Below are 14,203 nucleotides of genomic sequence, written 5' to 3' on the forward strand. Positions count from 1 at the left end.
TGCAAGAATTATGTAAAACAATTATCATTAAATTGCTCACTAGTGTTTCACACATCTGTAAATTATAATGTGACTAATGTAAAAATATTACTACTGTTGTTAGGTTACAGTACTGGAATACCCAGTGGTCTTAGATTTCTATGAAATTAAAAATATCAGCAGTTAAATTGTACTTGTATAAACATTTTCTCTGCTTTCATTACTATAGTAAATCTAACCTCATCAAGCAGCAGCAATACAGGATCCATAATAAGAGCCCTGGCGATAGCAATCCTCTGCTTCTGGCCCCCCGACAGCCTGATTCCACGTTCTCCTACTAGAGTGTCATAACCATTCTAAAAAGAAAACACAAATTAAACTTGATTGTTATGTGCTGCAAACATCAGTATTTATGAGTAAGTATCAGGACACACATAAAAAAGCATTGCATAAACAAGCAAAGTTTTGTGCCGGTAGCAACAAATCACAATCCAAACACCTGCTGCTAAAATCAACAAATCGTGATCGAGTCTGGCACACTGGTCATGGCTTCTATTTCCTTAAACAGATGCTCCTCAACTTCTGATGAATGAGGTTGCATTCAACCAAACTCATCATAAGTAAAAAAAAAAAATCACAAGTCGAAAAAGAATACTGTACCCACTATTTTTTGCTAATAAATTTTTTAATATGTTTAGTAAAGATGATGGGTTGTTTACAATACACTCTTTCAGAGATTGCGAGCTTGGTTGAGTTAGCATCATGAGAGAATATGCCGTATGATAATCTCGCACGATGCTGCCATCGCCCAGCGTCACGAGAGAGTAGCGTACCACCTATTGCCAGCGCAGGAACAGATTGGAATTCAAAACTGAAAGTACAGATTCAAACCATTGCAACTTTGAAAAATCGTAAGTCGGACCATCGTAAGTAGGGTAGCACCTGTAGCTATTCAAATCATACATTTTTAAATTTAAAACCTTCAGTTGAGTCCCTGTCAAGTGACCTAAAAATAGGATTTGAAAATACAACACCGTCAGCCAACCCCACCTCTCGATGGGGATTAGGATTGGGGAGTGCTGCATGCTCTCCTTCCCTCCATTAGATCAGGCTGGTCTGGGGATTATGAAGTGGCGAGAAAATATACTTTTCTTCAACAGTCAAGGCTATACTCACAGTTACTGTGTAGCAGACAAAATAAAATACATCTTAAGACGTGACAATAATTGATTCTATCCAATACACTCATGAGATATGGGGAAATTGATGCTGTGGCATTGGAGGGGGCCAGGGGTGGGAAATGATATTGGGAAGAGGACATGCTGTGCTGGACTGATTTGGCTGCTTTGACACATTTCTTCCAGAGCAACAATTATTTTCCTCATAAAATTTGTGTATAATACAGGACATTCATATGTATTTATTTATAGCACAAGACAATTACACAGAAAATTTACATTCTGTCTGCACGAGGTTAATTTTTCTTTCACATACATTCCCTGTGAGGCAGGTCTAAGAGTTTTAAAAAAAAATATATACAAACAGATTCCAAAACCTAAATATGCAGTGGCAGGAAGGCTTTGCATTGTTATCATTCCAGAAGGAAGCATTGCAGTGTATCCCTCAGCACATAATGGCACCCCAAGGAAAGTGACAGCCTTTAACTTTCAGTTACAGACAGCTCCGTACATAAGACATGCACATTTTCATGCAAAACAAAGAACGTTGTCATTGGTAAATTTTCAGTGAGTGTTAACATTGGACTGAATAACTGCTGCCTGAGTGAAGTCATATCCAATTGCAGTTAACTCTCTCCAAACTTAATTTGAAAGATAACATTAATTACATGAGGAACATTTTTTACCAAAAAAGGCTTATCCTGGTTCAAGTTGAATGAGCTGTCCACTCCATTGTGCCACACAAAGGTAATCCTATTCCTCGCTAGTACAAATATCTTCCAGTTAGGTAAAGCAAAAGTCTGAACCAAGTGAACCATCATTCCCTGATCTAGCTGACTTTAGTGTTCATGACCTTGAACAGTGTATTGTAACCCACAGTAAACTACCAGCTGGGTGGCCAATTTTGGATTTCCTTCTCTTCCCCTTTCTGATGCAAATAAAGGTGATAATGCCCTTCTTCTGGTTAGAAATTATGCTGTTCACCTGCAATAGGTCTGACCCAATTTAGTCCCATTAACCCAAGTACAATTTGGCTCACAAGCTACCCAGAACTTACATTTGTCTTGAAAGAACCAATGAACCTCGTCACCTCATCCAGCATTAATGGGTCCTGATGAAATCCATACCTTTGAAAAGTAGAAAGGTGTGGGGGGGTTGTGCTAAAGAGAGGTGCAGAGAGCTGTGACTGATCTCTCCAGGACTTGCTGGTCTACTCATTCCTCCTCACTTACACCTCCGCATTGCCTGGCGCTTTTCAAATGCTACCAAAGAAAGTGTTAACACGTGTCCCTTCACCTCCCTCCTTCTCCCCTTGTAAACAGTTATTTCAGCTGAAGCATGGTTCACCTGCACCCATTTCCAACTGGTCTACTATATTTGGTACTCACTAAGAACCCTACTCTACAATGGTGAAACCAAATGTAGACAGTTTGACTGTTTTGTGGAGCACTTGTACTCTGTAACATCCAACTCGAGCTTGTTTGTATGTCATTTCAATTTTCCTTCTTATTCCCACAACAACATGTACATTCTTGGTCTTCTCCACTGCTACAGAGGTCAAATCAAATATTGAGCATTTAAAGACATAGAACATTTCAGTGCAGTATAGGCCCTTCAGCCCACAATGTTGTCAACCCATACAAAACATTCAACAATCTAAACATTCCCAACCTTACACCCATAACCCTCTATTTTTCTTGAATCCATGTACTTGTCTAAGAAACATTTAAACCTCCCTATTGTGCCAGACTTTGGCAATGCATTTCAGGCACCCATTATTCTCTGTGTATAAAGAAATTACCCCTGATGTCTCCCCTCATGTTATGCAGATGTCCTCTGGTATTTGGCTTGTCACCCCATGAAAATGGCGATAATTGTCCAACCAATTAATGTCCCTCATAATCTTGTTGACCTCTATTAGGTCATTCCTCATCCTTCATCACTCCAAAGAGAAAAGCCTGAGCTCTTTTTAATCTCACCTCATGAGATACACGAAAATCGGAACAACAACATTCTGCTTGGGTAGCTTATAACCCAATGACATAGGATTGAATTTTCCAATTTTACGTAATCCACATCTTCCAATGCTCTCCACCAGCAAACATTCACCTATTCACCGTTTTTTAAAAAAAAACTCCCATTGTCAACCACTCCCATTCTCCTCCTCCCCATCACCGGATTCCATCTGCCATCATCCCACTCCCGTCAGGTACTACCGATCATCTACTAGCAAAAAAGCAAGCTGTGAGGTCTCAATCTGAACTTATCTGTCCCTTTGACTCTACAGATGCTCTTGGGTGGAGTTCCTTCAACAGCTTGTTTTCTGCTCTAGATTCCATCCTCCACAGTCCCTTGTATTTCCATAACCATTGATCAGTCTTTGCCCTTCCTCACCTTTGCCTTTCTGTTCCATCCATCCAAAATCCATTCCCAATCGGTTTTCTAATTTTCGTCTGACGACCCACTGAGTTGTTAGAGCATTCGGTTTCTATTTTAGTTTCCAATATCTACAGGTCTCTTTTGTCTTCAAAGAATGAGGCTCTTTAACTCTTGAATATTTTACTGACATCCACTCCAATTGACTTCTACGTGATCAAAACCTGATGGCAAGTTCAAGCCAATACACTTCCCTCTGAATGGCTCTCAATTTCTCAAAGACCACAAAGATGAGAAACATTTACATAAAACCATACCAAAGAGAATAGGAACAGAAATAGGCGATTCAGCACCAGAGTCTGGCCCGTTATTCAATCAAGAGCGGATCCATTTTCCCATTCAGCCCCACTGTCCACCCTTCTCCCCAACCTTTGATGCCCTGGCTAATCAATAACCTATTATACCATGCACTTTGAGTGTATCAGGGATCAAAAAGTGATAGCTCTATTTTCCAATCTGCAAAATCCATTTTCAGTCCCTTAATATTTTCTAGGGTCAAGGGTTTCACATTCTGCCAGGATACAAAAGCAGAGATGTGATCTTGAGGCATCTCACACAGGTGACAGTCAGCCAACAAGAAATTAACATGACATCAATGTGACTTTAAATGTTTCAACACAAGCTTTTCTGGGAATAGATTGACCTAACTAGTTTATACATTTGCTATAAGACCTCAACATATAGGAACAGAAGTAGCCCATAGATGCTGTCAAGTCCACTCTGCCATTCTATCATGAGCTGATCCATTCTCCAACTCAGACCCATTCCCCTGCTTTCTCCCATAACCTTTGATACCCTGATTATTCAGATGTCCATCAATCTCTGCCTTAAATACACCCAACAATCTGGCTTTTACTGCTACCTGTGGCAACAAATTCCAGAGATTTACCACTCTGACAAAGAAATTACTCCGCATCTCTGTTTTAAATGGACGATCTTCAATCCTGAAGTTGTACCCTCTTGTCCTTGACTCCCCTACAATGCCACATTCACTCTTTCCAGGTATTTCAACATTTAAAATGTTTCTATGAGATCCCCTCTCATTCTTTTGAACTCCAATGAATACAGACCAAGAATCGTTAAACGTTCCTCACATTCCAGGAATCATTCATGTAAATCTTCTCTGAACCCTCTCCAATGCCAGTACATCCTTTCTTAAATAAGTTGCCCATTCTCAAAGTGAGGCCTCACCAGTCCCTTATTTAAGCGTCAACATCACACCTCTGCTCTTGTATCCGATTCCTCTAGATAGGAATGCCAACATTGCATTCACTTCTTTATCACCAACTCAACCTGGACAAGGACTCCCAAGTCGCTTTGCACCTCCATGCTCCTTTTGCAGTGCCACTCAAGATATTGCACTGCTTCGTATATTTTATTGTTTCAAAAAAGAATCTGGAAGTGTATCAGATTTGCTATTGATTCTGCTGTACCATCCACACACCATGATGCAATTGTAATCACTGGTCACAACTTTCATTACTGCTACGTGGATGTTTTTATACTTCGAGAGAAATACAATAAACACCAGGTTACGCATGATACAATATAATTGGTTACACAGGCTATACACCACACCCCAAAATTAAATAAATGGGACCCAACAGTATCAGACAGATGTTTTCGTTGTAAGAAGGAAACGGGAACAACAGTACATGCAAATTTGGGCATGTGAGAAAGTGGAAAAGTTTTGGGAAGATCTAAACCAAGATTTAAATAAAATCACAAAAAGCAACATACCAAAAAATCCAGAGATCTTTCTTCTAAGTAATATAAGAAGTAAAGAACTTGGACTCGATTTGGATGGAGCACAAAAAAGATTTATTATGATAGCCTTAGCTGTAGCAAAAAAATGTATTATGTCAACCTGGAAATTAGAAGATAGCCTGAGAGTACAGCAATGGTACATAGAAATGAATAAATGTATTCCATTGGAAAAAATAACATACAATTTAAGAAATAGCATCACAGCATTCAAACAAATTTGGGAACCGTACATGGAACATAACAGAGAAGTCCTACCGCGGACCTCCACCACCTAAAATGATCGAAGGAGAAGACGACGAAATGAACTGACCCAAATTTCTTGTTTATTTTCATTGTGCGATGACACTGTTTACTGGGTTTAATGTATCATATAGGTTGAACGTTGAGTGGGTGGGGAGGGGGGGTAGTGAAGGAGGGAGGGAAGGGAGTGGGGAAAAAGGGGAGAAAATGACACTGTGTATATTCAAGAGGGAAATGTTTGTGTGTATTTTGGTTAGTATGGTTGATAGTGTGAAAAATTAAAAAAATTAAAAAAAAGACTTCAGTCTCAAAGCTGCTTGGATCTCAGTCTTCTATATGAAAGGTAGAACATTGATTCAATGTGAAAGTGATGCAGAAGTCCAGTATACTCAACAGTAAACACAGATCTGAGACTCTACTATATTTTGTTAATCAGCAATAATGACCTCAAGGATACAAGTGTAGATATATACTCATGCTCTCTGTAACCTTCAGGAAAGCAGACTCCAAATGGGTGTCGAAAAGTCAGAAAAGCAAAGTCAGTTTAAGTTAATTAAAGTGGTCATCCAATTGGTCAACAGCCCAAGTTTGAGGTGAAATGCAAGCAGAGACTGATCATTTATGCTAGATAGCCAAAGGATGTAGGCAGGGAAGGGTGTGCATCTACAAGCAAGGTATGTGATTGTTCAACAACTGGACCAAGCTTAGAAATCTGAAACGGTTTTACAAATAGAATTTTAAATGGGCGAGAGTAACAAACTTCTATTGGCAATTAGCTACACATTTTGTAACTATCACAAGTAATCAGCACCTACAGCATGGAGGAATAATAAAAGCAAGCCATAAGTAATAGAATAACTAAACATTGGCATATTCCTTACATTCATTACTGGCAGTTTCAGAGTTTGCAGTGAATCTCTTGCACCATATTCTGAATCATTCTGTTCAAAAATCATTTTGTCCAATAAAGATTGCATTTAAACAATTGGACACCATTCCCTCATGATTACAAAATTATGTCAATTGGTGATAAATGATAAAATGCTGTTTTACTTGCTAATATTAATAAATCTTTTTTCCAAAGAGTAGATACCAATTGATGGTTATGACTACAATTGACAGGATTGGTGCAATTACTTTTTCAAGCATTTGCTGAATTACCTGATTGGCCACACAAGTCAGGAAGAACATGGGTTCAATTCAAACCCCAAATCATCTTGAAATAAATTCCAAATTTGTTATTCTGGATAATGTGAGCTTGTTGAGACTATTTTGTTGGATTTTTAAATTTGTTTTTGTTTTAATGCCATCTGATGCACAAGTTTTGTGATCAAATTGGAGTGTGAACTAAAGTGCTATTTGAAGTCTGTAACTGAGATTTTATTTTATTGCAGAGTGGTTAAGAACAGTAGGAGAGGCATGGTTAGAGTAGTGGTTATCACTGAGCTGTTACAGTGCCAGAAACCGGGATTCGAATCCTGTGCTGTCTGTTAGGAGTTTGTTCATATTTCCGTGGGTTTCCTCTTTGTCCATTCTCTGCATGTTTCCGTGGGTTTCCTCCCACCATTCAAAACTTACTGGGGATTCTAGGTGAATTGGGCGGCATGGGCTCATGGGCCGAAATGGCCTGTCACCGTGCTGCATGTATAACTATTAAAAGTACATTTTGAACATATTGCAAACTACAAGAGCATGCAATTTATGAAAGCAGTGATATACCATCACTTTCTATTTCAGTGAATAGAAAGATGACAGGTGAGGATATTTTGCCACATTGCATATTTCTCAATAAAATTACTAGTAAAGCTCAAAAACTACATTTTTAATTCTCTTTGCTACATTTAGCCTGATCAGCATTTTGAATGCTCAATGGGATTTGATTCAGCCTGTCTGGTATTCATTTAATAACAATGGACATGTTTTGCTTTTCACTAGTAGGTACTTAAAAACAACACATGGTTTCCATTTACCATTCAGTTTGTCTGGAATTTAAAGAATACATAGACTATCAGTGGAAGGATATAGAAAATGCTGTATATGACATTACGATGGGAAACATGATTTTTCATAATTGCTTTCCAAATCAAATGCAAAGTAATTACAAAAAAAGATGAATGTGGTGTTGCTTGAAAATATGGCAAGATATAGTTTTATAAGTATATTTTTCTCATCATTAGATCTTGCACAAAAGGAAGTTGCTTAAAGGTGATTAAAACAATGAAATAAAACATTGCATGAAATTAGGTCAGTTCATATGGTTAGAAATTTAATACACTGAAATACAGAACTAAGGTTAAATAAAAACAGATTTGGGAGACAGAACAAAAACAATTTAAAAGAAATTTGTGAACTTGAATAAACTGGCCATTCAAATTAATATCCTTGATGGATGGGTGTGTGTGTGTGTGGGTGTACGCGTGCGTGCGTGCTTTAAATATTCATAAATTTTCTCAATCCTATTCTTTCTTATACTGTATTTGAAATTCAATTCCATGTACCCATCTTTGTTTCCTATCCCTCAATATCTATGGTTCACATAAATCTAGAAAGTTAAAACTTAAAATAAGCAGTCAACATAGCATTATTGCCACAAGGAACAAAATTATTCTAGCCTTTGCATGTATTCCTTTTTTTTTGTTTCTGAAAAAACCTGCTCTAATTTTTAAGACTTTGGCTCCTCATTCTAGACTTCCCAAACATCACAAATAAATAGCATCTTTCAACTGTCAGTTTACTTTAATATTTTGAAAACCTCTATCCTTCTGTTAAAAGAAATTCATTTTTTTCTTTGTGCGATCTCTCCTCATATTTTAACCCTTGAAGTTCAGGTTTCATTGGTAACAACTTCTTCATGTCCATCAAATATTGCTGATGTCCCTTGAAATAGAACTTCTCTTTTCAACTCTTTTATCCACTTTAACCTTTCGCTAGATTTTCTCTTTGCCAGTTTGTATTAATCCAGAGATTCTAACACATCGGCTTCCTTCTTTAATTTAATTTAGGCCCTCCAATGTGCTATTTTTCTAAAACAACTTCTTGTCCATATTTTCTTCATTTGCTAACCCCAACACTGATTGAATCATCTTGCTTCCCCTCGCTAAATTATTTAAATCTGCTTTAAGATCTTCCTTGTTGTGACAGCAGCTGGCCAATACATTACATTTGACTCATTTCTGGTTACAAAGGATGATTTCTAGCGAATCGTTGCAACAAATTCAATATCACATTACACTACCTTCTTTCCTCCTTTTGGAGGTCTACAGCAGTGTCATGGTTAGGATTTCACCCATCCTACTCGCAGTTTTATTTTAAATCAGACGTCAAGTCCATTTTACGTTTTCTATTGGATTGGTTACGGTGGATCCCTGGTTAAAAAGTGAAGTGCACTATTTGGATAAAGGCCATGACAGGACAAAATTGTACAAGCTAATCCAAACAACTTATTGCTTATGTTGAAACTTCAGTGCAATTAATCAACACAGTCTCCTTTGGCTTGGCTTCGCGGACGAAGATTTATGGAGGGGGTAAAAAAGTCCACGTCAGCTGCAGGCTCGTTTGTGGCTGACAAGTCCGATGCGGGACAGGCAGACACGATTGCAGCGGTTGCAGGGGAAAATTGGTTGGTTGGGGTTGGGTGTTGGGTTTTTCCTCCTTTGCCTTTTGTCAGTGAGGTGGGCTCTGCGGTCTTCTTCAAAGGAGGTTGCTGCCCGCCAAACTGTGAGGCGCCAAGATGCACGGTTTGAGGCGATATCAGCCCACTGGCGGTGGTCAATGTGGCAGGCACCAAGAGATTTCTTTAGGCAGTCCTTGTACCTTTTCTTTGGTGCACCTCTGTCACGGTAGCCAGTGGAGAGCTCGCCATATAACACGATCTTGGGAAGGCGATGGTCCTCCATTCTGGAGACGTGACCCATCCAGCGCAGCTGGATCTTCAGCAGCGTGGATACAGTATTGCTATTTTAATTGGCAATAATTCGCTCATGCAGCAAGGACAGATTAAGCAAGAAATAAACACGTTTTCTCTACCACACTTAAAAATTGTTTTCATGATATATAGATGTGTGTGTGTATATATACATATATATATATATACATATACACACACATATATATATACATATACACACACACATATATATATACATATACACACACACATATATATATATATACACATATACACACACATATATATATATATATATATACACATATACACACACATATATATATATATATATATACACACACACACACATATATATATATATATATAAAAATTCCTCCACATGGAATGCTTTAAATTAATACCTATAGGTACTACAATACTTAATTCCTCTCCCATCCCCAATTAGTTTAAAAAAATCAATTCAATTTTTGCATATGCATCTTAATTGAAAATTTTTCACCATCCCAAGTAACTGACATTAGTACCATCTATGGCATCCCAAGTAACGTTAAAGTTTTTCCAAGGCGGTGCCTTTTTATCTGAGCAATGGCAATATTTACCAATTGTTGCTTAATGCTCCTTGGCGGGGGGGGGGGGGGGAAATTAAATTTATAACTGATCATTAATATTTTCCCCACATACCTGTGGCAGCTTGTTTAGCTTTTGTCTTTAACCACCAAATCACACCCAGTTTGTCTAACTCGAACCAGAAATTAGAAACTTGAACCTATTAACCTTTCTCCAATTATTTTTGATGTCAAAGGTCCCTTAAATCACAACAAAGATTTCTTTATTCAAAGCACTAATTCTTAAACATATCAAAACACTGCTATTTCCTCAACTGACTAAAATGCCCTGGGAAGATTCTTCTTTTACCATTCTTAATTCAGCATACAAAATACTTGTTCCTCGAATTTCAAACTGTATTGGACAGCATTTCTTAACTATTTCTTGTTCCTTCTGAAGTTCTAACACACCAATCTTCACATTCATTAACATAAATTTCTTAGGTTTCTTTTAAATGCCCCCCCCCCCAACACAAATCTTCGTTCCCCCAGTCTCCTTTCCTCTTGTCCTGTCTGTTTTTCTCTCTTTATTCCTTTTTCCCTCTGTCTCCTTTCACAGAGCTAAAATCAATTCTCACTTTTCCTCTTATCATATCCAATTAACACCTTTATTTTGTTGGTCTCGACTCCTCCCCCTCCCATTTCCCTCTCAGACTTTATTGAGATGCCTGTCTGCTTTTTGCTTATACCTTGATGAAGGGGTCAGGTCTGAAAAGTCAGTAATTTGTCTTATCTCTAATGGACACTAACGGCGGCGGCCCCGATACGGGCAGGAGCAAGGGGGAGGCGGCGGCCCCAGTCCGGGCACAGGGAGAGCAGCGGCGGCCCCGGCCCCGGTCCGGGCGAAGGGTAGACGGCGGCGGCCCCGATACGGGCAGGAGCAAGGGGGAGGCGGCGGCCCCAGTCCGGGCACAGGGAGAGCAGCGGCGGCCCCGGCCCCGGTCCGGGCGAAGGGTAGACGGCGGCGGCCCCGATACGGGCAGGAGCAAGCGGGAGGCGGCGGCCCCAGTCCGGGCACAGGGAGAGCAGCGGCGGCCCCGGCCCCAGTCCGGGCGAAGGGTAGACGGCGGCGGCCCCGATACGGGCAGGAGCAAGGGGGAGGCGGCGGCCCCGGCCTCGGTCGAGTGAGGCAGACGGAGGCCCCGGTCCGGACAGGGAGTGGGAGGCGGCGGCCCCAGTCCGGGCACAGGGAGAGCAGCAGCGGCCCCGGCCCCGGTCCGGGCGAAGGGTAGACGGCGGCGGCCCCGATACGGGCAGGAGCAAGGGGGAGACGGCGGCCCGGCCTCGGTCGAGTGAGGCAGACGGAGGCCCCGGTCCGGGCAGTATGGACCGACCTAGGAGGGGAGGCAGGCCCCTCCAGCCCGGGTAAGAAACCTGCATAGGAGAAGGCCACTCCGATATAAAACCTACGACCCAAGGACCTCGCTGCCACGTCCCAGCTTGCTTGGCCACGGCACACGAACCATGGGTGTAAAGGGTGGGGCCAGTACTGGGTGTAAAGGGTGGGGCCAGTACTGGGTGTAAAGGGTGGGGCCAGTACTGGGTGTAAAGGGTGGGGCCAGTACTGGGTGTAAAGGGTGGGGCCAGTACTGCGCGCACTGCACTCCACCTAAAAGCTCCTTTGCGCAGGCCCGAGGACAGGTCCACGTCCTCCCCCTCCACGTCCTCCCCCTCCACGTCCTCCCCCTCCACGTCCTCCCCCTCCACGTCCTCCCCCTCCACGTCCTCCCCCTCCACGTCCTCCCCCTCCACGTCCTCCCCCTCCACGTCCTCCCCCTCCACGTCCTCCCCCTCCACGTCCTCCCCCTCCACGTCCTCCCCCTCCACGTCCTCCCCCTCCACGTCCTCCCCCTCCACGTCCTCCCCCTCCACGTCCTCCCCCTCCACGTCCTCCCCCTCCACGTCCTCCCCCTCCACGTCCTCCCCCTCCACGTCCTCCCCCTCCACGTCCTCCCCCTCCACGTCCTCCCCCTCCACGTCCTCCCCCTCCACGTCCTCCCCCTCCACGTCCTCCCCCCTCCACGTCCTCCCCCTCCACGTCCTCCCCCTCCACGTCCTCCCCCTCCACGTCCTCCCCCTCCACGTCCTCCCCCTCCACGTCCTCCCCCTCCACGTCCTCCCCCCCTCCACGTCCTCCCCCTCCACGTCCTCCCCCTCCACGTCCTCCCCCTCCACGTCCTCCCCCTCCACGTCCTCCCCCTCCACGTCCTCCCCCTCCACGTCCTCCCCCTCCACGTCCTCCCCCTCCACGTCCTCCCCCTCCACGTCCTCCCCCTCCACGTCCTCCCCCTCCACGTCCTCCCCCTCCACGTCCTCCCCCTCCACGTCCTCCCCCTCCACGTCCTCCCCTCCACGTCCTCCCCCTCCACGTCCTCCCCCTCCACGTCCTCCCCCTCCACGTCCTCCCCCTCCACGTCCTCCCCCTCCACGTCCTCCCCCTCCACGTCCTCCCCCTCCACGTCCTCCCCCTCCACGTCCTCCCCCTCCACGTCCTCCCCCTCCACGTCCTCCCCCTCCACGTCCTCCCCCTCCACGTCCTCCCCCTCCACGTCCTCCCCCTCCACGTCCTCCCCCTCCACGTCCTCCCCCTCCACGTCCTCCCCCTCCACGTCCTCCCCCTCCACGTCCTCCCCCTCCACGTCCTCCCCCTCCACGTCCTCCCCCTCCACGTCCTCCCCTCCACGTCCTCCCCCTCCACGTCCTCCCCCTCCACGTCCTCCCCCCTCCACGTCCTCCCCCTCCACGTCCTCCCCCTCCACGTCCTCCCCCTCCACGTCCTCCCCCTCCACGTCCTCCCCCTCCACGTCCTCCCCCTCCACGTCCTCCCCCTCCACGTCCTCCCCCTCCACGTCCTCCCCCTCCACGTCCTCCCCCTCCACGTCCTCCCCCTCCACGTCCTCCCCCTCCACGTCCTCCCCCTCCACGTCCTCCCCCTCCACGTCCTCCCCCTCCACGTCCTCCCCCTCCACGTCCTCCCCCTCCACGTCCTCCCCTCCACGTCCTCCCCCTCCACGTCCTCCCCCTCCACGTCCTCCCCCTCCACGTCCTCCCCCTCCACGTCCTCCCCCTCCACGTCCTCCCCCTCCACGTCCTCCCCCTCCACGTCCTCCCCCTCCACGTCCTCCCCCTCCACGTCCTCCCCCTCCACGTCCTCCCCCTCCACGTCCTCCCCCTCCACGTCCTCCCCTCCACGTCCTCCCCCTCCACGTCCTCCCCCTCCACGTCCTCCCCCTCCACGTCCTCCCCCTCCACGTCCTCCCCCTCCACGTCCTCCCCCTCCACGTCCTCCCCCTCCACGTCCTCCCCCTCCACGTCCTCCCCCTCCACGTCCTCCCCCTCCACGTCCTCCCCCTCCACGTCCTCCCCTCCACGTCCTCACCCCTCCACGTCCTCCCCCTCCACGTCCTCCCCCTCCACGTCCCTCCCCCTCCACGTCCTCCCCCTCCACGTCCTCCCCCTCCACGTCCTCCCCCTCCACGTCCTCCCCCTCCACGTCCTCCCCCTCCACGTCCTCCCCCTCCACGTCCTCCCCCTCCACGTCCCTCCCCCTCCACGTCCTCCCCCTCCACGTCCTCCCCCTCCACGTCCTCCCCCTCCACGTCCTCCCCCTCCACGTCCTCCCCCTCCACGTCCTCCCCCTCCACGTCCTCCCCCTCCACGTCCTCCCCCTCCACGTCCTCCCCCTCCACGTCCTCCCCCTCCACGTCCTCCCCCTCCACGTCCTCCCCCTCCACGTCCTCCCCCTCCACGTCCTCCCCCTCCACGTCCTCCCCCCTCCACGTCCTCCCCCTCCACGTCCTCCCCCTCCACGTCCTCCCCTCCCGTCCTCCACGTCCTCCCCCTCCACGTCCTCCCCCTCCACGTCCTCCCCCTCCACGTCCTCCCCCTCCACGTCCTCCCCCTCCACGTCCTCCCCCTCCACGTCCTCCCCTCCACGTCCTCCCCCTCAAAAGATGCTCACAAACTCAAGCTAGCATGCTGGAACATCAGAACCATGCTAGATAAGACTGACAGCCATCGACCTGAACGTCGGTCTGCCCTCATTGCACATGAACTCCTCAGACTTGACATCGACATAGCCGCTCTCA

The 14,203-nt window shown here is 46.0% G+C and overlaps 1 protein-coding gene across 1 annotated transcript in view; it reads right to left on the reverse strand.

Annotated features, from left to right (window-relative positions):
* The window catches only part of LOC138762392 (uncharacterized), a 172,738-nt gene that overhangs the window by 32,415 nt on the left and 126,120 nt on the right, over window positions 1-14,203 (reverse strand). Inside the window, exon 18 of the mRNA XM_069936159.1 lies at window positions 219-335. Coding sequence (XP_069792260.1) covers window positions 219-335 — 117 coding nt within the window. The remainder of the gene's footprint in view (window positions 1-218; window positions 336-14,203) is intronic.

Source organism: Narcine bancroftii, chromosome 4 (genome assembly GCF_036971445.1).
Source record: "Narcine bancroftii isolate sNarBan1 chromosome 4, sNarBan1.hap1, whole genome shotgun sequence".
Classification (NCBI taxonomy): Eukaryota; Metazoa; Chordata; class Chondrichthyes; order Torpediniformes; family Narcinidae; genus Narcine; species Narcine bancroftii.